This window comes from Leopardus geoffroyi, chromosome A2, assembly GCF_018350155.1.
Source record: "Leopardus geoffroyi isolate Oge1 chromosome A2, O.geoffroyi_Oge1_pat1.0, whole genome shotgun sequence".
NCBI lineage: Eukaryota > Metazoa > Chordata > Mammalia > Carnivora > Felidae > Leopardus > Leopardus geoffroyi.
Window position 1 is genome coordinate 98,306,957 of NC_059331.1, and position 25,418 is coordinate 98,332,374.

Below are 25,418 nucleotides of genomic sequence, written 5' to 3' on the forward strand. Positions count from 1 at the left end.
AGCCTATATAAGGCTCCCGGTCGGCGCTCCCGGTACACGCGCTTCAACTTCGGTTGGTGTGTGTCGAAGAAACCTGACTACGACCTGGGGAGAACAGCGAAGAGGGTCCACCGAGCCTTGCGAAAGGTCCGCTGAGCGGGCTCGCGTCCGGGGCCACTCCGGGCTGCGGAGCACCCAGCGGAACCCACGCCTGGCACAGGTGTGGGACCCCGTCCTCCTGTCTTCGCAGAGGAGTCCTCGCGTGGTGAGTATGCGGTGAGGATGTTTCTTTTTTTAAGATCACATTCATCCCCTGTCCTTTTCGGGAGCTGCGGGAGATAGAGTAGTGCCCCTAAGTGTCTCCACGAAAATCTTGTCACGCCTTCACTGGCTGTACCCCAAAACAGAGTGGAGAGAGAAACCAAGCCTTCAGGGCTTTGATTTCCAGGACCCAAGTCCAGATAAGAGCTGTAGACAGACATGAGCTGCGGACAGACATGAGCTGCAGACGGATAAGAGCTACAGACCAATTTGCAATTTGTTCTTCAAATGCGCTACATAGTGATAGGCGCTACAAACTAATTGGCGCTTCAATGCGCTATAAACTGATAAGCGCTTCAAATGCGCTGTAGACTGGCGCTTCAAATGCGCTACTAGCTGATGGGTGCTTCAATGCGCTACAAACTGATAAGCGCGTCAGATGCGCTATAGATGGATGGACGCTTCAGTGCGCTTACAAACCATTATGGACTGCAGCAATATATGAGCTGCAGACTGATGATTGATTTGCGCTTTAAATGCGCTACAAAATCTGAGCTACAGAAGATTAGCGCTACAAAAATGATACCATTAGCACTACAACAGCGCTTCATTGTGTTACAAGGCACAGGAACTGCAGAGGTACATGAGCTGCAGAGAATTTACACCTAAAATGCGCTACAAAGTAATAACAGCTGCAGAAATATACAAGCTGCACTGTTTTATGCTATAAAGAAACCTGCTATAAAGGGACAAGAGCTGTAGAGTAAGATTACTCCGTCTTCTTGGAGGGGGACCCCACCCTTTGTCTCTAACACACCTTTTGGAATGGCTCCCACTATGTTTTTCTGCAGGACGGTTGTCTGCATGATGGTGCTGTTACACAAAATGGAGCCCCAGGCAAAAATTAGTGTTTAACATTCTGCCCACACCATTCCTGCTATAGCAGTGGAGTGGAGGGGCGCTGACTTGAGTGTAAAAGGGAATCTTTTGGTGGTGGCAGAGCGAGCTGCCTTGCCTAGTTGCGCTTGATTGAAGTGGCAGTGTAGTTGTAGTGGTGGCACGAATGGGCGTCCAGCAACAGTTTGTGGAAACTGTTGGTTTGCTTAGTATGGGCGGGGGGGGGGGGGGGGGGGTTGGATCTGGGGATGATTGCTCTTGTTGCATGAAATGAATCTGGCTGTTGGAGGCTGGTGGGAGGGGTTTTGGGAGGGGGGATCGTGGGAGAGGCAAACAGCCAGTCTCAGACCTGCCCCGCCCATTCTAGCGCGCCTTCTCTGCAGTATCTGCTCAGAGCGGGCTTAGCGCCTCCCAGCGCCTACTCAGTGCGCGCCTCCTCTGCAGCGCGCCTTCCTAGAGCGCGCCTTCTAGACCATTTCTCCCCAACCCCGCCCCTTCCTAGCCCCGTCCTCTGGGTGTCTCCCCCCAGACCCCGCCTCTCCTTGAGCCCGCCTCCTCTGAGGCCTGTCCCCCAGGCCCCGCCTCCCCGTAAGCCCGCCTCCTTTGAGGCCTCTCCCCCAGACCCCGCCTCTCTCTGAGCCCTCCCCTGAGGCCACTCCCCCAGGCCCCGCCTCTCCGTGAGCCCTTCTCCTCTGAGGTGGCTCCCCCAGACCCCACCTCCCCCTGTGAGCCCACCTCCTCTGAGGTGGCGCCCCCCCCCCACACCTCCCTCCCTAGGCCCGCCTCCTCTGAGGTGGCTTGCTCAGACCCCGCCTCTCCAAAGCTTGGCCCCTCCCTGAGCCAGCCTCTTCTGAGTTGGCCTACGGCCCCGCCTCCCCGGAACCCGCCTGCGCCTGCGCAGTGTGAGCCCCCAGCCCCTCCCATCAGGCCCACCTCCTCTGCGCCTGCGTACTGCCTTCACTGCCTGAGCCTGGCTGCACAGCCCCTCCCTTCTGCGGTTTCTGTGGCGCCGGTTTTGCTTTTATCCAGCAGTGTCTGATAAATATAAGAACAATAAACAAGAACAATTAGCAACAATGATAATTATACCTGGAATTTACAAGCACTTTTTACAAGTGCTTTGCATATATTAAATAACATAATCCACAATTTAAACTTGACAGTGGGTTATGAAAGGTGCTTCTGAGCATACATGACTGGTGCCTCTAAGGGCAATCCAGCTAAATGTTTTTACTATAAATGAGAAATAAGTTGTTTTAAATACTTTTAAGGCTTTTTTAAGACACTAATGGGCATTTATGGTGGCTTACTGGAATAGGATTTTTTGGTGGATATAAAATAAGGAACAATTTGAACTGTGTTTCCTAGGAGTTTAGTGGCTTATTGGCATTGTTGGCCTTGGAGCAAGGATGAGGTGTTTATGTGTATGCCTGTGAAGCTAGGTTTTTTTTTTTTTCTTGGAACCCTAGGGTATTAGCCCTGGCTAACTTGCCTGCGTATTTATTAATTGTGCCTGGCACATGGTAGGCATTCATTAAATATGTGTTAAATGACCAGAGTAAATTGGTTTATTCAGTGCCTTCTTTGGTGTCTGCAGGTGTTTTCTGGTTTTTTTTCTGTGGTGCTTTGCTGTGCTGGATTGTCCAAGGCATTGCTAGCCTTATTTCTCACACTTAATAGGATCTTTAAAAAAAAAAAGCGTGTATGTATGTGTATATATATATATATATATATATATATATATATATACTTTAAACTCCAATAATGTAAGCTGTAATTATAATAAAAAACTATTTTAATTTAAAATATTCAGAAGAATTAGCTTTTTTAAAATAAAAAGCAAAAACTATTTAAATATTTAAATTTGGGGTGAGTGGATTACTTACTGGTGGTACATAATTTTCATTTAAAATTTGTATAATGTAAAAAGTGGTTACATTACAAAATACATAGTTGAACATTTTAGCTGGCATTGTTAAACTTTTTTATTAAACCAATTTATGCCTTACTTTTAGTCATATGTACCATATTTATGTTTCTAACTAAATGAAGAAATTTTAAAACCTCATTTATCCTGATACTTTTATACATGCTTATAATTACAGCTTTCAGTAAGTCCCCATGCCCACCTTGCCACCCTGACTCTCCCCCCGCCCAACTCCTCTTAGGAAATTCTGCGTCTGCATTTTTTTAAAGTTCAAAACAATGGTAAAAATGTGCATATTAATATAATTTGCATTTCACAAATAGTACACAGAGTACTAAAAAAGAAATTGGGACTTTTGAAAATGTAAAGCAATTAAGAGTTGCTTAATGAAGTGTCATTTCCTAATGAGATGTTTAATGTGTGACAGTTTTGGGCCACTATTACTCTTTGATATGTTTGGGGAACGGAAGTTTTTAGAAGTCATCCTGAATAGTCAGAGATGAATTAAATGTATTTAATTCCTATATAGACTAGCAATGAATTCTTTTTCATATGTAAAGGTGACATCTGTCCCATGTGGCTCGGCTCTATGCTATGTATCCTTTCAGGTTTTCCTAAAACCTGACTGCACCTCCCCAGTCCAGCCCCTCATAAGGGGGGTTTAAAGAGCCATAGTTCTATAATTCAAATCAAGTCCTAATGCTCCTGTTTCTATGTTACCTGGTGCTCTAGTTACTGTTTAAATATTTTAAAACTTTATTTACACAAATGTTAACCTGCCTGCCCACTATCCTATCACTTTTAAAGTTGAAACCGCTCTTCTCTGGACAGTCATCTCCTTTAGGATTTAGAACCCCACCCCAAAATTTAAAACCCCAGAGGCGGGCACCTGAAACCTGATCTTGGTAAAGGTCAGGGGTCTCAAACTGGTGACCTTGCAGGCCAAATAAGACCCTTAATTTGTTTGACCAGCACTGGAATACAATTTTTTTAAAGAATTGAATGTCTTTGGGGAGGGGGGACATGCATCCCCAAATTACAGTCACAGCCTCCTCCTTACTGTCTTAATTTCAGGTCCTTTTCACTTTTATGGTACCTTCCTGTCTACTAAAAGCATTTGAATTTTAAACCCTTATTGATCTTCTGATTCCCTAAACAATACAATGATTGCTGATTTCTGAACATGTTGTTATATCTGTCTTATTATTGTATTTTGCAGATATTAAAACCCATCAGATCTGGGCCTCAATAAAACTCATCTCAGTGACTGTGATTGACATGTAGGTTGTTAACCTTCCTGACCTGGGTCAGGCAGCGCCAGGCCATGCTTTGAATGCCTTTCCAGAATTTTGAAAGTATTGTCTGGATGACAGAAGTGGCACCCGAGTCACCTGACTTGTGCTTATTAGTTGTTATTTAATGGAACATTAAAACTCTTAATTTTGTAAATAAAAAGTCCACTATTTTGTAACCTTATATTCTGAGTGTCACCAATACAGTTATCTCCAAGGAGTTGGAAATGAAACAGTGTCACAGGTTATGATGTATTGCATCTTCTAGTTTTTCTACATTTTTAGACTATTTAGAATATTCTTAAATGTCAATTAAAACTATTAAAATGGCACAGTAATTCTGTCCCTTAAAGATTCTGCTTGGGGGCTTGGGGGGAGATTCTGCTTGCTGTATAGCCACTCCTTGGAGTAGGGAGGGGGAGGGCAGGGGAGGGGCCTAAAGGATTATGAGGGGTCTTAAGGAAGAGGAAGGAAAGGGTATTTCTCTACACCCAGGGTCAAGGCTGAAGTGTACAGCCATCATTTTTGATTATCACGTTGTTTTTTTTTCTTATGCCCTATTGATTGAAATGTTAGCTATTTTTCACCTAACTTCTTTGAATAACACATGTTTATCTTTGTGGGTTGTAATTAATATAATTAATTTAGTGTCCATTTTGCCTTGATGAATCAGAGAGGAAAAGGTGGCCAAGACTGCCAAGTTAAAATTGTAGTGAATAGGCAGTCTGCCTGCTTTGTATATTATATTTTTAAACTTTTGAGCACTTTTCTAAAGTTTTCCAAATATGAGAGTTTAATGCTCATTGTAAAGTTATTAAAAAAATTACTCTAAATGCACTTAGCCCTATTTTTAGGAAGTACATAGGCACTGTTGGATCATTTATTTTAGGTGTGATTTATTGTCCCCATACCCATAATTAGGGACCTTTAATCCCTCAACCCCCCCATGCGCCATATATCCACTCACCGCCTAGGAGTACAGCCCTATCCTGCTCTAAATTACAAATTTTTGGTGGGACTGTGCTGACAAATTTTGTTTAAAAACCAGAAATTGCAAACTGGTGACCTGAAGGTCAAATGAGGTCCTGGATTTGTTCAACCTACAGTGTATACAAAAATAATTTAAAAATTTAGGTGGAAAATGTATGCCTAGGTTGCTATAGTTGCAGCCCCTCCCTGTTTTAATCTTAGCCTCTTTACACAGAATGTTACATTTCTATTTTCTTATTAATAACTTTATTAATAACTACCAATAACTTTTATTATTAATAACTTTAATAACTATTAATAATGTAATAACTAACAGTTATTAAATATTCACACTGTGCCTTACCTGCGTTGTTTAATTAAATCTATACTGTAAATTTTTGAGTGTCCAATCTGATAGCTCACCTCCTCCTAAGAGGCATCAATTAATATTTGTTGATTGATCGCATAATAAGGAGGGAAACTGATATACACATGTTGCTGCTCAGTGCCACTTCTGTCCCACAGGGAATTCTCTTTCAGAAGTCAAATTGTGGTCAGAAAAGTAATTTAGATAATCCTGTGGGTTTTGTGGCAGTTGTTGTTGTTTGTTTTGATAATCATTTACCTTCTGCATGGAGGTAGACCACATGACAGTTGGCCAAAGTGCCCCCTTCCCCCAGAGTTGATGAATATAGGCATTGTGATTTTAAGCCCCCACCTTTTTTTTTTTTTTTTTTTTTTTTGGTTCCCTATTAGCTGGAATATTAGCTGTGTTTCAGGTAACTTGTCTAATAACAGTTAATCATTTTGGCTTTACTTTGTGGTGTTATTCTGGCTGGGTCTTTGACTTGAGAGGTTTTTGCAGTGCTCTCTTGATACAGAGTTGCTTGTTTACAATGTCTCAGTGTTCTTTTCTAGTCGGTGAAGGTAGCTTGCTGTTGATACAGTTATGTGTTGTTGAGTCATAATGAACAGGTGACATTTGAGAAGGAAAAGGTCATTTGGATTTTTAAAAAATGGGGTGCTTTTTGTTATGCTTTGTTTAATTGATGAATTTCTTTTTCCCCTTTTCAAGGTTTGCATTTCTTTATTAATTACTGATGTAAACAAGTAGGGCTAAGAGATACTTTAAATACTCATGTATTTGAAGTATTTTTGGTGGATACTTTAAATACTCATGTATTTAAAGTATTTTTGGTGGATACTTTAAATACTCATGTATTTGAAGTATTTTTGGTGGATACTTTAAATACTCATGTATTTAAAGTATTTTGGTGCATACTTTAAGTACTCATGTATTTAAAGTATTTTGGTGGACACTCTAAATGCTAAATTCTTTTTTGTAATGTGCTGCTTTGAATGTACATGTTAAATTTATGCTTTTGTCTTCCTTTACAGAAACAAAAAGCTTTTGAAAACAAAAAGAAGAAAGGGTGGAAGAGGAGGCCAGGACCCAGGCCTCCATCCCCACAGGAGCGAAGCTGCACCTGGGAGGTCTCCTCCCACTCCAACTCTCACCCTGGGGCCCGACTGCCCACCTCCTCCTCCTCCTCCTCCCCCCAACGGCCCTTCCTCCTCCTCTTCCTCCTGCTCCTCCTCCTCTTCTTCTTCTTCCTCCTCGCGCAGCGGCCAAAGAGGCCAGTACATCCCCAACCTGGCCGAACGAAGGCGGGACGATCTCTCTGAAGAGATCAACAACCTCAGAGAGAAGGTCATGAAGCAGTCAGAGGAGAACAACAACCTGCAGAACCAGGTGCAGAAACTCACGGAGGAGAACACCTCCCTCCGTGAGCAAGTGGAGCCCACCCCTCAGGATGAGGAGGATGACCTCGAGCTCCGAGGTGCTGCAGCGGCCGCTGCCCCGCCCACTCCCATAGAGGAAGAGTGCCCAGATGACCTTCCCGAGAAGTTTGACGGCAACCCAGACATGCTGGTTCCTTTCATGGCCCAGTGCCAGCTCTTCATGGAAAAGAGCACCCGAGATTTCTCAGTCGATCGCGTCCGCGTCTGCTTCGTGACCAGCATGATGACCGGCCGTGCCGCCCGCTGGGCCTCCGCGAAGCTGGAGCGATCCCACTACCTGATGCACAACTACCCAGCCTTCATGACCGAGATGAAGCACGTCTTTGAAGACCCTCAGAGGCGGGAGGCTGCCAAACGCAAGATCAGACGTCTGCGCCAAGGCATGGGGTCAGTCATCGACTATTCCAACGCCTTCCAGATGATTGCCCAGGACCTGGATTGGAATGAGCCCGCCCTGATTGACCAGTACCACGAGGGCCTCAGCGACCACATCCAGGCGGAGCTGTCGCGCCTTGAAGTGGCCAAGTCGCTGTCCGCACTGATAGGCCAGTGCATCCACATCGAGAGGAGGCTGGCCAGAGCGGCCGCGGCGCGCAAGCCTCGCTCCCCGCCGCGCGCGCTCGTTCTGCCGCACATCACCAGCCACCACCAGGTAGATCCCACCGAGCCTGTGGGAGGTGCCCGCATGCGCCTGACCCAGGAAGAAAAGGAACGACGCAGAAAGCTGAACCTTTGCCTCTACTGTGGGAATGGAGGTCACTACGCCGACAACTGTCCTGCCAAGGCCTCAAAGGCTTCGCCGGCGGGAAACTCCCCGGCCCCGCTGTAGAGGGACCTTCAGCGACCGGGCCAGAATTAATAAGGTCCCCACAAGATGATGCTTCATCTCCACACTTGCAAGTGATGCTCCAGATTCATCTCCCGGGCAGACACACCCTGTTCGTCCGAGCCATGATCGATTCTGGTGCTTCTGGCAACTTCATCGATCACGAGTACGTTGCCCAAAATGGGATTCCTCTGAGAGTCAAGGACTGGCCGATACTTGTGGAAGCAATTGACGGACGTCCCATAGCATCGGGCCCCGTTGTCCACGAAACGCATGACCTGATCGTTGACCTGGGAGATCACCGCGAGGTGCTGTCATTTGACGTGACTCAGTCTCCGTTCTTCCCCGTTGTCCTCGGGGTGCGCTGGCTGAGCACACACGACCCCAACATCACGTGGAGCACCCGATCTATCGTCTTTGATTCTGAATATTGCCGATACCACTGCCGGATGTACTCTCCGATACCACCGTCGCTCCCCCCACCAGCGCAGCCGTCCTTCTACTACCCGGTGGATGGATACAGAGTTTACCAACCAGTGAGGTACTACTATGTCCAGAACGTGTACACTCCGGTGGATGAAAACGTCTACCCAGATCACCGTCTGGTGGACCCGACCATAGAGATGATCCCTGGAGCACACAGTATCCCCAGCGGACACGTGTACTCGCTGTCCGAGCCTGAAATGGCAGCTCTGCGAGATTTCGTGGCCAGAAACGTGAAAGATGGGCTGATCACCCCAACGATCGCCCCCAACGGAGCCCAAGTTCTCCAGGTGAAAAGGGGGTGGAAACTGCAAGTTTCCTACGACTGCCGAGCTCCCAACAACTTCACCATCCAGAATCAGTATCCTCGACTCTCTATTCCAAATTTGGATGACCAGGCTCACCTGGCGACGTATACTGAATACGTACCTCAGATACCTGGATACCAAACGTACCCCACCTATGCCACGTACCCGACCTACCCGGTAGGATTCGCCTGGTACCCGGTGGGGCGAGACGGACACGGGCGATCGCTCTATGTCCCCGTGATGATCACCTGGAATCCGCATTGGTACCGCCAGCCTCCGGTACCCCAGTATCCGCCGCCGCAGCCGCCGCCGCCGCCGCCGCCTCCGCCGCCGCCGCCGTCTTACAGCACCATGTAAACACTTGTCGTGTCCTTCGAGATCTCTGCCCTCAGATTTACTCCTGTTCAGCTTCTCAACCAATGACTGTGTGCCAAACTGGGCTACTGCATCTACAGGCCAAACCTGAGGCACGGTCCTCTCTGAAACGGCTACGGAAAGGTCAGGGCCACCCTGGACAGGCACACGTCCTGAAAAGCACCAAAAGAGCGACAGAGCATTCACCAACAAATTATCTCTCGGTTTTCCACCGTAACTGCCAATGTAACGAAAATTCGTTGAAATCTCTGTCACCATCTGAATTAATAGGCTGCCAGATTCCACCTTTAACATTTACAGAGAAGCTGATGCAAACACAGGAAATGCTGATTTCTCTATGGAGGGGGAGATACAGAGGAGGAGGAGGAGGACATGACTTTTCTTGCAGTTTCGGTACCCTCTTTACATCATTGGAGGACCGACGCCTTATTAAGGAAGCCAGAATTGTTGGTGCAGTGTAAAACGGCTTCCGTGATCTTTTTGCTGCACCCTTCGAAACTTCACCATCTTCAGACTCCACATTCATGGTTCCGTTAATTCTCAAGGAGCAGCAACGAGACTGGTTCTCCCAGGAGCAGGCAAACCCCCTGCAACAGCAACACCTCAGGCCTCAGAAGGAAGTGCTCTCTCAGAAGGGACTCTGGCATGTTTAGAGTGTGCCTTCACACCCTGGTGCAAATCACATGTACCCAAGAACTCTGGCTTTCTCACAACACCTTACCATCATCATGCCAGTAATGGCTTCCATGAAGTGTTAAACCCGGTAATTAGAGACTGTTGGTGATTATGTTTTGGTCACGCATGAGGGTTAATGAGTAGCAGCAAATCAAAAGGATTCTTAACCCATACCCACCTCTTAAGAGACTCTGAGTTAATGCTACCAACTTGTCCATCAGAAGAAATTTCACGGGTGTTGTTAACTGGCTGGAAGAGCCTCATCTGAAGTCTTGGAAGCATCTCTCCATGTGTCTGCCTCCATTTGCATCTGGGCATTTCATCAGCAGTCCCCTCACTAGACTATAGCATTAGGATGCTTAGAGAGGGGACACGAATTTAGCACCCAGACCCACACTCCTATGCCTGCGAGGGATATCTTTGAAGAAGAGGGATTGAGGCACTGGACATGGCCTTGAAGATACGGACTTCTTTTGTGAGCTTTAAATCCAGAGAGTGACCTGATGGGTAACCACTTTAAAAGGATCAAGAGTTCACACAACGGAAAGCGGTCCCCTCTAGGGGATGGAGAGGATAATAAGCTGCCAATGAATGAAAGGCCTCGAACAACTCAAATGACTCAAAGCAACGGACAACATAAGCGTTGTCTTCAGTCTGGTGATGACGTCTAGTCTCCTGGATGCTTTGTGCTAACCTGGGACTGCCTGACTTCTTTAGCCTGGTCTTTTGCTACTACCTTGAACTGTTTGTCTAACCTTTCTCTTTCTGTTTAATTCTTTACTACTGCCATTGACCCTGCTGCAGGATTCGTGTCATCTTTCCTGCCTGGTTGCTGAGACTCCATTTTGCTGCCATGCACGGAGGAGAAAGAGGCAGGCTTCGAGGGGCATGTGTTTCAATACACAACGTCCAATTGCCAAAACACAGTTTGAGCAGTAGACCGTGTGGTATATATTTCCAATTGCTTATCATGAAGAGGAGTCCAACGGTGAAGTTTCATTTTTCATCCACATCATCTTTCATACATTCATTATCGTCCCCCCCCCCATTCTTGCATGTTTAAATACTTAAAAGTTTTAGCTGTAGGTTAGTGGTGTCTTTTAACAGTGTTTTAAAGTGGTGACTGCTTTCAGAAGTTATTTCCATTGAATTACAAAGTTCTATCCAATTCTTACTGTTAAACTAATTAAAATGGATAAGTTAACATAGTATAAAATATTTTACTGTGAACTTCTCTTACAACACTGTGAATGGAGTCCTCAGAACTGGAGTATTTGTATAGTGGTTCATCCCGTTAACCTTCAATCTTCTATTTTAACATATACAAGTTCAATTTTATCAATTGGGCCTTTAACAAGTCACACAAAAAGATCTACAAATCCAAAGAAGATAACTAATTGGCTAGTTAATTCCAAAAACGTTTCCTCCCCCCCCCCCCCCCCCCCCCCCCCCCCCGCTTTCAGTGGAATCAGAAAGCTTGTCAGTCACCCACGTGTATTAGAGTAATTACTTTTAAAATGGTGCGTTTGTGCTTCTGGACTATTTTGAAGCGTCACTTCAGTTTACCTCAGATCAATCCATCATCCATACATTTGATTCAAGTTGTTTTGTGTCAAACTTACAGTTGTCAATTGATCTTCAAGCTGCAGAGGACCTAGAAGTAGGTCATTTGTCTGCAGCCCTGTGGCATGTGCACACGGACATTTGCCATCACTGCAAGCAAACATCTGGAGATGTTGACCAACGAAAGCAGCGGTCAGGGAGAGCATGGTGATGGGGATGAAGACCCTGACGCACATTTGGCTGTTTAGTAAAGCTTGTGGAAAACTTTGGGCAGTGTGTACTATGCTTTATTGCTATATATACTCTCTATTATCCTATCTATAAATGTAGGTGTTAAGAATAAGTAATTTCAAATTTATTCTATAGTATCAGGATTTAATAAGTTTCCTTTCACTGAATTTATTTTGTTGCTGTTGATTATGTTAATTGGACCCTTTTTTGGGGCATTTTTCCCACAAAAATGCCTTTATTCATTAGAAAGGAAAGAGCAAAGGAATTAAATCTCTAAGGGAGTTAGAAAGGGAGCAAAATAAAGCATAAAGGACATAAATAAATCAGCATATCAGCGTTATTAAGGAAAACCGGTAGTCGACCTTTTTGAAACAAATTGGCAAACGTGATTAACTTTTGACCCAAATTTTCAGTGTTCATGAAATCAAGGAAGAAGAAGATATGAGCTCCCATTGTTGGGCGACCCTGGAGAGAACTAGTGAAGGTCATCACACTAGAATATTGAGATGGAGGAAGTTTACATACATTTCTGAAGGGTCAATTTAGTTTGAGCAATGAGGTATTTGTATTGGATGCTGGAAAACAGAGAATTAGCTTGATTCAATCATGCAAGGTGGCACAATGGATAAAGAGGGCACATCTGTATCGTGCGGTCTGGATTTGTTTTTAAGTTTGCAGGTACCTCTTGGGCTCCTGGATTGATCTGGTTGTCATCCACCACAGACATCGAACATCAGATGCAGTTCCAAGACTGGCAACAGAGAACACTGCTGGAAAGACCCGGACAAAAATGAAGGATCACCTGCCGTGATGAAGAGCTGGGTGGGAACCGTTTAAAGAATGCACATCTAGTGGGGTTGAAAGTTCTTTGTTGTCTCGGATTGTAGAAAACGATCAATTGAATTGGTCTGTGGAAATTGCGTTGTTTTTATTTCTTTATGTAATCATTTAAGTAATAGGGGATATATATAATGATAAGTATTTTAGGGTGGGAGGGACTATTAAGTAATCTTAAGTGGGTGGGGTTAGTTTAAAAGTTAGCATGATATTATGTATTAGATAACTCTATAAGTGGACATGTGTACTTACTTGTGATCCTTTACCCTATGATTGCTACCCTTAAAGATTTCAAATAAACTCAGAGGGACCTGCAGAGAGATCAACCTATTTAGGGCAGATTGGACATGGACAAAACTCTAGTGGGAAAAAGTTCGAAGATGATTAGATAAATCATTTAGAAGAGGCTCTTTGCCCTGGGTGTTAACTCCAGGGGTCCAGATTGTGAGCAAAGCCTTTGGAGAGTTACAGGATGAGTAGGTACTCTTTGAAAAATTCTTGCTGGAATGAAACTGGTAATGATGGAAGGTAAATATTTATGGAAGTTACCGGAAAGTGATGATGCCCCTGTCAGTGGCCCTCCTACTTACCCCTGCCTCCTCTCCTTACCACCTCCCTACCCTTCCCCATTTTATTGTTGTATTTCTATTTACTAATATTGTATTGATGTTATAATAAAAATTCAATTAATAAAGATTTAGTGGTTAAGTGCAAACTGTGTCCTGATCATTTCAGCGTCCACCGACATTAAAGGAACAGGGTGAGGGTGTGGGGTGGGGGAGGGGGAGGAAGGGAGATGGGAGGGTAGGGCAATGGGGATGGGGAAGTGGAGAGGGTGAGGGGAGGAAAGGAGAGGGGAGGGTGAAGCAATGGGGGTGGGGCAGGGGGGAGGGTCTGGGAGCCTAGAGGGAGGGTGGGGGTAAGTTTGGAAGTGGGGGGTCGTATAAAGAACACATTAACCCAGTATCAATTACCCAGAATACTCCAGGAAATCAACTAAATTATTCCCAGATGCAAAACTTTAACATATGAAGTAAAAATAAAGCACCACCATTAATGCTTTATGAATATAATATAAAAACATTAAGATGCAAAACTTTAACATATAAAGCCACATAATGGTGATTCTATTAAGAAAATAAACTTTTGGGGCGCCTGGGTGGCGCAGTCGGTTAAGCGTCCGACTTCAGCCAGGTCACGATCTCGCAGTCCGTGGGTTCGAGCCCCGCGTCAGGCTCTGGGCTGATGGCTCAGAGCCTGGAGCCTGTTTCTGATTCTGTGTCTCCCTCTCTCTCTGCCCCTCCCCCGTTCATGCTCTGTCTCTCTCTGTCCCAAAAATAAATAAACGTTGAAAAAAAAAATTAAAAAAAAAAAAAGAAAATAAACTTTTAATATGAATCCCTCGTGGAATACTTGATATTTATTAATAGAAAAATTATAAAATCATTAAGCACTGAAAGGAAGACATACTAATGAAATAAGATGGAGATGAATTATAAGATAATAATAAGATGGGAAATTAACATGTGGATTTTTAAAATACCAATTAACAGTGATCATGAAAGTCATATGAAGAAAAGGGACAAATGGGGTCCATGAGGCACTCATCCTATCATATTTCAAAACCTAATGACATCAGAGTTGTAATAGTTTGCATACAAAACACTGACCAAGGGACTCTTAATGTGCCAGTTTCAAAGGGTTGCTGGATTCATATGACACGGTGGTCACATAAACAATGGTTTATTGGGAAGGATACATGGGAGATGGTGACTAAATGAAAAGAGCTGGGACTAATGATGAAAACACACAATTAAAAACTCTCACCTTGGAAGCAGGCTACCCTGGATAGTTGTCCACTCAGCCCAGAGTACACAGACTTTCACAGGTATGTAGAGTGATGGGTGGAACTGGGGAAACTGGGAGTGGGAGCACAATCAAAGCCTATCAAATGCCAGCATAGGGGTTACTTATAATTTACACAATATGATGTAAAAACTATCAACCAAATCAGTTTGAAAGAAAATGGAGGGAAATAAGTCATAGAAAGATAGATACCACATGTTTTCACTCTTATGTGGATCCTGAGAAACTTAAGAGAAGGCCATGGGGGAGGGGAAGGGAAAAAAAAAGAGGTTAGACAGGAAGGGAGCCAAAACATAAGAGACTCTTAAAAACTGAGAACAAACTGAGGGTTGATGGGGGGCGGGTGATGGGTATTGAGGAGGGCACCTGTTGGGATGAGCACTGGGTGTTGTATGGAAACCAATTTGACAATAAATTTCATATTTAAAAAAAAGAAAATGGAAATATCCTATTCACCTTTGTTTTACGACACCTAGGCTCCTCCCCATCCTGACCTGCCCCTCTCTCCATAAACCATGTAATTAGAGGGGCCTGGGTGGCTCAGGTCATGATCCCAGAGTGGTGGGCTTGAGCCCCCTGTTTGGCTCTGTAATGAGTGTGGAGCCTGCTTAAGGTTCTCTCTCTGTCCCCCTCCCCCACTCGCATGCTCACATGCTCTCTCTCTCTCTCTCCCTCTCAAGAGACAAAATTTAAAAAAAAAATATGTAGGGACACTTCGGTGGCTCAGTCAGTTGAGCGTCTGACTTTGGCTCAGGTCATGATCACCTGGTTCTTGAATTCAAGCCCCCCATCTGGCTCACTGCTGTGAGCACAAAGCCTACTTCGGATCCTCTGTACCCACCCCCCTCTCAAAAATGAACAAACTTTCAAAGAAAACCCATATAATTAAACAAAGCTTAAGTGAAACAAACAAAAAGTTGCTGAACCTCAACATTGTATTAAGTTAGATTATGCAACTGTATCACAAGGCAAGTCTAGATCATTAAACTTATTTCATTTAGCAAAGGCAATATTTGTTAAAATACATTAACAGTTTTATAAAAGAAGTGGCTTCTCAGAGTGGTATCAACAAGGTCTGTTTTGTAGCTATACAAATTACATAAAGAATCCCTTTTATCCAGCATAGTTGAGGCAAATAATTAGTCAAAAGCAATTGTTTAAAATGAAGACTACATCGTTTAACTTAACACATACAAATATACTTTCATTGGTCAATCTTGATAGAGACCTGTGTCTCACTCATTGGAGGTCTTACCTTTCTTGAATAAATTATATTAGTAATACAAAACAAGTTACACAGCAATGAGAAAATACACACCTTTTAAAAACATAAAATTAATCAAATATGAGTGTGGAGAGGAATCACTTTTGACCCATACATCAAAAAATACACTATAGGTGCCTAGGTGGCTCAGTTGGTTGAGTGCCTGACTTTTGATATCGGCTCAGGTGATGATCCCAGGGTTGTGGGATGGAGCCCAATTTCCTAATATTTTCTTGAAGAAATAAACACCCAACCCCCACCCTTAACTCCTTTTCCATCTTCTTTGAATATATATAGAAAAGAATCTGGATAAAAATAAATACATATGTGTATGTCTGTGTGACTGTGTATGTGTCTGTGTCTGTATATTTATTGATTTCCACCTTCTTTAAATATATGTAAAAGAGAATCCGAATGCAAGTAAATAAATAAATGTGTGTGTGTCTTTTTGTGTGTCCATATATTTATTGATTTCTGGCTTCTTTAAATACATATGGGAACGTATCTGGAAAATAAATAAATAAATAAATGTGTGTGTGTGTGTGTGTGTGTGTGTGTGTGTGTTTAAATATATATAGAAATGTCTCTGGAAATCAATCAATTAATCAATCAACCATGTGACCTTTGTGTGCCTGTATATTTATTGATCTGGCTTCTTTAAATATATACAGAGGGGCGCCTGGGTGAAGTCAGTTGGTGAAGCATCTGACTTCAGGTCATTATCTCCTGGTTCTTGAGTTCGAGCCTTGCATCAGGCTCTCTGCTGTTAGCATAGAGCCTACTTCAGATCCTCTGTCCCACTCTCTCTGCCCCTCCCCTGCTTGCACTCTCTCTCTCTCTCAAAAATAAATAAACATTAAAAAAATGTTTAAATATATATAGAAAAGAATGTGGATGGAAATAAATAGATAAGGTATATATATATCTGTGTATGTGTGTGTCTGCGTCTGTATAATAATTGACTTATGGGCTCTTTGAATACATGTAGAAAAGAAACTTGATGAAAATTAATTAATTAAATGCATGTGTGTGTACATTTATTGATTGCTGCCTTCTTTAAATATATATGGAAATGAATCTACATATAAATAAATAAATAAATAAGTGTGTGTGTGTGTGTGTGTGTGTGTGTGTATTTATTGAGTTCCGGATTCTTTGAATATGTAGAAAAGAGTCTGGATGGAAATAAATAAATGAATAGTGATTGTATGTGTTTGTGTGTGTATGCATGTGTATGTTTATTAATTTCTGGCTCCTTTAAATATGATATAGAAAAGAATCTGGATAGAAATAAATAAATAAATAAATGTGTGTGTGTCTGTGTGTCTGTGTGTGTCTGTGTGTGTCTGTGCGTATGTGTGCCTGAGTATTCACTGATTTCTTTCATTGTGCCAGACACTAGACCAGGATTTGGGGGACACAGTACTGGGCACAGACACTGGGCTAGTACAGTTGAAGGATGAGCACCCAAGGATTCTCCAACTAGAATACCCCAACTGCTCTTGGGCACCATAGTTGCCCACGTCTTCTTTGAACAGGTATTACGTAATCATCATTCAGTGCAAACAAAGGATCTCTATTAATTTGGGGCGTTTAAGTTATTTCTTTAGATATACCAAATTTCTTAAATGGTTTTTATTTTGATTAGTGTTTATTTTTTTTTTAATTTTTTTTTTCAACGTTTATTTATTTTTGGGACAGAGAGAGACAGAGCATGAATGGGGGAGGGGCAGAGAGAGAGGGAGACACAGAATCGGAAACAGGCTCCAGGTTCTGAGCCATCAGCCCAGAGCCCGACGCCGGGCTCGAACTCACGGACCGCGAGATGTGACCTGGCTGAAGTCGGACGCTTAACCGACTGCGCCACCCAGGCGCCCCAATTTTGATTAGTGTTTAATTGAGAATTAGGAAGGATCAATAAGAGAAAAGGAGGCTACGTGGCTCTTTCCTCCCAAAGAGTTCCCAAGGAACGAACTCTTTTAGCACACAGTAGAGCTCCCTAATTATGTTGCCAGATAATCCCTAGAGACAGGTGACACAGGTGCATCTAGAATGCTGCTTTCTGGCAAATCAGTAGAGTTTACAGAATACCATGTGCACCCATGACAATAACTCCAAGAGAAAGCAAGAGAACCTCTGGAAGATCATTAATTACTGTTTTATATCTGGCCTTAGATAAGAAAATCACTGAATTCGAATTAATTATTACTTGTATAACTTTGTATCCTTGTTCTTCTCAAGCAGTTCATGTCATGCCAGGAAAAAAAATAGGGGCATTATACTCAAAAACAGCTCCTTATGAAAATTCATTATAGGTAAAAATTATTTTTTAAAATAATAAAACCACTTTTTCTCTTCTGTTTCTAAGAGGTTTCAACTTTATTTAAATCTTATTTACATCAACCTTGTGTTAGAGTGAGTCTAATAAGGTAGCACAACAGCCTACATTCTAGGCCAAAATATATTTTAAGACTGTGCTTTACTCATTTCTGTAACTTTGAGTCATCTGAGTACCACCCCAAGTTTCAACAGTACCCGCAGTTCTTAAGATTAATCACAGTAGGGTGATGGCATTTTACTAGATTTAGGACCACAAAAGTGGCATATCAAATTACCCCATCAGTCCAGCACTGAAATAATGCCCATTTCTGAGAATTAGGTTTAAGCCTTGTTAGGAGGGGGCTAAACCTCATCAAATTCCAATGTTGGGGTTGGGAAAGTGTTCACTGATTACCTCTCTCCCTTTTGGAACTTACTCGAAAATGAACACGGGAAGTTAGATGTGAATTAAAAAATTGTTTTTAAATTGAGATATAATTGACATATAACATATTAGCTTCAAGTGTACAAGATAATAATTCAATATGTGTATATATCATGAAATGATCACCACAAGAAATCTAGCTAACATCCATCACCATTTAAAAATTTTTTTTGTTATAATGAGGCTTTTAAAGATATACTCATTTAGCAACCTTCCAATATACAATAAATACAATATTATTAACCATAGACACCATGCGGTACATTACATCTCCAGGATTTATTTATTTAATAACAAGAATTTTTACCTTTTGGCTGCATTCATGTATTTTTCCCACCCCCCTTATCCCCCACCTATAGTAATCACCAATCTGTTCTTTGCATCCATGAGTTTGGTTTTGTTTTTGTGTTTGTTTGTTTGTTTGTTTGTTTGTTTAGATTCCACATGTCACTTAGATGATATGATATTTGTCTTTTTCCGTCTGGTTTATTTCACTTAGCATAATGCCTTCAAGGTCCATCCATGTTGTGGCAATGGCAAAATTTTCTTTTTTTTATAGCTGAATAATATCCCATGTATATGTATGTGTATGTGTGTATGTATCCATGCTTTCATTCATCAATGGACACTTAGGCTATTTCCATGTCTTGGCTATTGTAAATTGTGCTGCAATGAACATAGGGATGCACATTTTTTTTCAGGTTTTATCTTTGTTTCCACTGGATAAATACTCAGAAGTGGAATTGTGGAATCATATGGTAGTTATATTTTTAACTTTTTGGGGAACCTACATACACTATTTTCCATAGTGGCTGCACAAATTTGCATTCCCTACAACAGTGCAACAAAGGTTCCTTTTTCTTTGCCTCCTCACCAACATTTGTTATTTCTTGTCTTTTTGATGATAGCCATTCTAACAGATGTTGAGATGATCTCATTATGGTTTTGATTTTCATTTCCTACAAATCAAAACCACACTGAGATTCACCTCACACCAGTCAGGGTGGCTAAAATGAACAAATCAGGAGACTATACATGCTGGAGAGGATGTGGAGAAACGGCAACCCTCTTGCACTGTTGGTGGGAATGCAAACTGGTGCAGCTGCTCTGGAAAACAGTGTGGAGTTTCTCAAAAAATTAGGAATAGATCTACCCTACGACCCAGCAATTGCACTGCTAGGAATTTACCCAAGGGCTACAGGAGTGCTGATGCATAGGGACACTTGTACCCCAATGTTTATAGCAGCACTTTCAACAGTAGCCAAATTATGGAAAGAGCCTAAATGTCCATCAACTGATGAATGGATAAAGAAGTTGTGGTTTATATATACAATGGAATACTACTTGGCAATGAGAAAGAATGAAATATGGCCTTTTGTAGCAACATGGATGGAACTGGAGAGTGTTATGCTAAGTGAAATAAGTCAAGCAGAGAAAGACAGATACCATATGTTTTCACTCTTATGTGGATCCTGAGAAACTTAACAGAAGACTATGGGGGAGGGGAAGGGGAAAAAAAAGTTAGAGAGGGAGGGAGCCAAACCATAAGAGACTCTTAAAAACTGAGAATAAACTGAGGGTTGATGGGGGGTGGGAGGGAGGGGAAAGTGGGTGATGGGCATTGAGGAAGGCACCTGTTGGGATGAGCACTGGGTGTTGTATGGAAACCAATTTGACAATAAATTTCATATTAAAAAATGATTTGCATTTCCCTGATGATTACTGATGTTAAGCATCTTTTCATGTACCTGTTAGCCATCTGTATGTCTTCTGTGGAAAAATGTCTATTTAGATCTTCTGCCTGTTTTTTAATCAGATGGTTCTTCCTTCCTTCCTCTCTCTCTCTCCCCATTCTGGTCTTCTTTACTTCCTTCCTCCTCCTTCCCTTCCTTCCTTCCTTCCTTCCTTCCTTCCTTCCTTCCTTCCTTTATTCCTTCCTCTTTCTTTCTTTCTTTCTTTCTTTCTTTCTTTCTTTCTTTCTTTTTCTTTCCTATCGAGTTGTATGAGTTCTTTATATATTTTGGATTTTAACTACTTATTAGACATACAATTGACAAATATTTTCTCCCCTTCAGTTGGTTGCTTTTCATTTTATTATTTCTTTTGCTGTGCAGAAGTTTTTTGGCTTGATGTAGTCCTACTTTTTAAGTTTTCCTTTTGTTGGTGTACAATCCAGAAAATCATTGTCAAGGATGAGGTCAGGAAGCTTACTGGTTGTTTTTTCTAATTTCAGTCTTTAATCCATTTTGCGTAGATTTTTGTGTGTGGTATGGTAGTCGTCAAATTTCATTCCTTTGCATGTGACTGTCCAGTTTTCTTAGCATCATTTATTGAAAAGACTGTCCTTTCCCCATTGTATATCCCTGCTTCCTTTGTAGTAAATTAATTGACCACATGTGCATGAGTTTATTTCTGGGTTCTCTGTTCTGTTTCACTGATCTTTGTGTCTGTTTATGCAAATACCATACAGTTTTGATTCTATAGCTTTGTAATATAGTTTGAAATCAGGGACTGCGATGTGTCTAGCTTTGTTCTTTCTCAAAACTGTTTTGGGGCGCCTGGGTGGCGCAGTCGGTTAAGCGTCCGACTTCAGCCAGGTCACGATCTCGCGGTCCGTGAGTTCGAGCCCCGCGTCGGGCTCTGGGCTGATGGCTCAGAGCCTGGAGCCTGCTTCCAATTCTGTGTCTCCCTCTCTCTCTGCCCCTCCCCCGTTCATGCTCTGTCTCTCTCTGTCCCAAAAATAAATAAACGTTGAAAAAAAAAATTTAAAAAAAAAAAAACTGTTTTGCCTATTTGGGGTCTTTTGTAGGTCCATACAGATTTTAGGTTTATTTGCTCTATTACTGTGAAAAATGCCATTGGAATTTTGACAGGGATTGCACTGAATCTGTAGACTGCTTTGGATAGTATCGACATTTTCATGGTATTTATTCTTCCAAACCTTAAGCAGGGAATATCTTTCCACTTATTTGTGTCTTTTTCAGTTTCTTTCTTTTTTTTTTTTTTTAACTTTATTTATTTATTTTTGAGACATAGAGAGAGAGGGAGAGAGAGAGAGAGAGAGAGAGGAGCACAGCGTAGGGGCAGAGAGACAGGGAGAGAGAGAATCCTAATCAGGCTCCACACCAATAGCACAGAGCCCAGTGCAGGGCTTGAATTCACAAACCATGAGATCATGACCTGAGTTGAAATCAAGAGTCTGAGTCTCACCTGACTGTGCCACCCAGATGCACCTTCTTTAGTTTCTTTCATCTATGTTTTATAATGTTCAATGTACAGGTCTTTCACCTCTTTGGTTAAGTTTATTCCTAGATATTTTATTCTTTTTGATGCAATTGTAAATGATATTGTTTTCTTAATTTCTCTTTCTGATAGTTTGTTAATAGTGTATAGAAATGCAACTGATTTTCATATATTATTTCGTATTTTTTCACTTTACTAAATTCGTTTATTATTACTAACAGCTTTTAGTGGAGTCACTAGGGTTTTCTGTATATACAATCACGTCATCTGTAAATACAGATAGCTTTATTTCTTTCCTATTTGATTGCCTTTTATTTCTTTTTCTTCTTTGATTGCTATGACTAGGTGTTGTAGTACTATGTTGAATTAAAATAGTGAGAGTGGGCATCCAAAAGCTTTCAGTTTTTCACCATTGACTGTAATGTTAACTATGGGTTCGTCTTATTATTTTGAGGTATGTTCCCTCTCTATCCACTTTGTTGAGAGTTTTTGTCATGAATGGATGTTAAATTTTGTCAAATGTTTCTTTTCCACCTATTGAGATGGTCGTGATTTTTTTCCCTTCATTTTGTTAATGTGGTGTATCACATTGATTTGTGGATGTTAAACCATCTTTCCATCACTGGAATAAATCCCACTTGGTCACGTTGTATGATCTTTTTAATATATTGTTGAATTCAGTTAATGAATATTGTGTTGAGGATTGTTACATACATCATTATTGGGGCTATTAGTCTATAATTTTCTGTTTTTGTATGTCCTTTTCTGGTTTTGGTATCACAGTAATGTTTGCCTTGTAAAATGAGTTTGGAAGTGCTCCCTCTTATTTTTTGAAAGAGTTTGAGAAGAATTGCTATTACTTCTTTTTTAAGTATTAGAATCCACCAGTGAAGTCATCTGATCCTAGACTTTTGTTTGTTGGGAGGTTTTTTAGATTACTGATTCAGTCTCCTTACTAGTGATCAGTCTGTTCAGATTTTCTGTTTTTCTCCATGACTCGGTCTTGGTACATTATGTTTCTACAAATTTATCCATTTCTCCTAGGTTGTTTAATTTTTTATGTATAATTGTTCAGATAGTCTTTCATGATCCTTTGTATTTCTGTGGTATCAGTTGAAATGTCTCCTCTTTCATTTCTGATTTTATTCATTTGAGTCCTTTATCTTTTTTTCTTGTTGAATCTAGCTAAAGATTTGTCTTTAGCTTAAAAACCAGCTTAGTTTCATTGGTATAAAATGCATCTTTCTTATGATAAAGCTAAGTTGTAGAATGCAATTTGGGCCTTAGGTTAAAATTATCCTTCTACTTCTCCCCCATTTCAGTTGTGCCTTCCTTTGTAGGACAAGTCTGCGTAGACCGCATAAGTGAACAGAATGTAGAACTTAAGCTCCAGTTTGTCCTCAGAACAGTATCGATACCAATGTATTAGAGATGTCTCCATTCCAGTGATAGCTCCTATCAGGAAAACTAACCATATCTAGGACCAACATATCAGGGTTCACTAAGTATACAAATCGAGGCACCTAGGGTACTCAGTTTGTTGAGCATCCAACTTTGGCTCAGGTCATGATCTCACGGTTCATGAGTTTGAGCCCCACATCAGGCTCTGTGCTGACAGTTCAGAGCTTCCAATTCTGTGTCTCCCTCTTTCTCTGCCCCTCCCCAACTTGTGCTCTGTTTCTCTCTCAAAAATAAATAAATATTAAAAAAATTTTTTTTAATCCTTGTTATTTAGAACTCGATGACATCTACTTCTGCTGCGTAGTATCTGCTGTCACTTTTTTTTTTCTCTCCTATTGAAAGATCAAATCTCTGGGCAGAAGCTCTGAAAGTCAATGTGACAAAGGCCTGCATAGTGATTCCAATCCACAGTGATGGACTAGAGGGCCACTTGGAAGAGAGAGAGGTCCCTACCACAAGATGATTACTGGACCATCACAGACACACACCTAGAGGTTAAGAGGTGGCCTTCTATACCTACTACAAAGGTGTGTGTGTATGTGTGTGTGCGCGCGTGCACATGTGGTGTTTGTTCATTTAAAAATATAGTTTAGGTGGATTAGATAGTTTTATCTTGGATTTTTTTTAATGTTGATTAATTCTACACTTACATATTCCATAAATGGTTAATACATAAAATCTATATAAAATATTTGTTACATGATGAATTTTGTCCCCCCAAAATCCATATGTTGAAGCCCTAACTTCCACTTTGGAGACAGCACATACACATAGAGGAAAGACCATGTGAAGACAGGGAGAAGATTATCATCTGCAACCACTCTTATTGGCACCTTCATCTTGGACTGCCAACCTCCAGAATTGTGAAAAAGTAAATCACTGTGTTTAAGTCACCCAGCTTGTGGTTGTATTTTTATGGCAGCCCTAGTAGACCAATATAATAGTCTATGTTATTCTATAAATTTTATACTTATCATAATTTTAGAGTAGTATAGTATAATAAATGTAAGCATAATATAGTAAGTCATTAACAGGACATATTATGTGTCATATTACATAATTATTTTGATGTGTTCTACATTATAGTATACATGTAGAATACTAAAATAAATGTAAATATAATATAATATGAATATAGGTATGACAAGTATAAATATATGCACATATTTGGTGTTTATTATGCTAAAACAAATATAAGTAATATGAACACACTCTCTCTGGTTGATGTTTGCATTTTTATTTGTTTTTAACATTTATTTTTGAGAGACACAGAGAGACAGAGCATGAGTAGGAGAGGGGCAGAGAGAGAGTGAGACACAGAATCCGAAGCAGGCTCCTGGCTCTGAGCTGTCAGCATGGAGCCCGATGCAGGGCTCGGTCCCACAAACTGCAAGGTCATGACCTGAACCAAAGTTGATGCTCAACTGACTGAGCCACCCAGGCACCCCGATGTTTGCATTTTTATATCAAAACCAGTGGAATATCTATAGTACAGTTCACCATAGGTCATAGAATCCCCCATAGTTTTACAACCTTGCGTTTCACTTCAACGCAAGTGGGCTTCTGGAATTCAAGAGCTAGAGCAAAGAAATAGATAGCATTCTGTTGTCAGCAGTCCTCAGCAAGAAAGAGCAAATGCAGTGTGTTGGGCCATGAGGAAGCAATGGCCTTCACCTCCATTTTTCGAATGCTACAGGGGAGAGATTCCTCACCAGAATGCCCTAAAGAAAGCAAGCTCTTGTTAAATGAGCCACTATATGAAGTGGGGTAAGATAGAGAATGGTTTCCCTCTACTCTCTTCAGCTTCTCATTCTATTATCTGGTTAGGTTTAACAATCACACCTATGGGGTGGCTGTCACACTTGAGAAGGGGCCACCAACAGCTTGATAAGGTAAACCTATAATTATCCTTGGGAATCTCCCCAACAACACACACTGCTACTTTGTTTATTTTATGCCCAGTGATGGGCAGTTTAGTTTTTATTCATAGAAATCTCTGAAATAGGTCATAATAGGTTGTTAATTCTAAAATACTCTATATCCTAGGTCAAAATTTCATCCCATTTATTATTTTAATCTCCAATTATGCCCAAGAAAGCACACTTGAGATTGTACAGACAAATTTAGAAATCCATGATATGGGAGCCAAGTTAGAATGTATGAACCCCCCCACCCGCCCTGCTACTTCTAGGAGGAGTTAAAGTGAAAAGAGATGCCCTTCCAAATTAGGTCAAAATTCACAATTTTCCCCTCTAGTTTCTTATTCCATTCAGTCTATTCAGTGGGATTTCACTGCCCTCTGGGTGAATAAGGTTCCCTTAAGTTTGGACTGTCTGGTCCTGAAGGGATGCTGGTACTTTCTTTGGCATCCTTCAAGCTCAATCCTAGTCTCTC

The 25,418-nt window shown here is 41.5% G+C and overlaps 1 protein-coding gene across 1 annotated transcript; it reads left to right on the plus strand.

Annotated features, from left to right (window-relative positions):
- The first annotated feature begins 13 nt into the window (after positions 1–13).
- PEG10 (paternally expressed 10) lies at positions 14–13,141 on the plus strand. The gene is given in 3 exon segments (XM_045494826.1): positions 14–255; positions 6,724–7,928; positions 7,931–13,141. Coding segments are annotated over 3 exon segments (2,382 nt in total). The 5' UTR covers positions 14–250; the 3' UTR covers positions 9,103–13,141.
- The last annotated feature ends 12,277 nt before the right edge of the window (positions 13,142–25,418 follow it).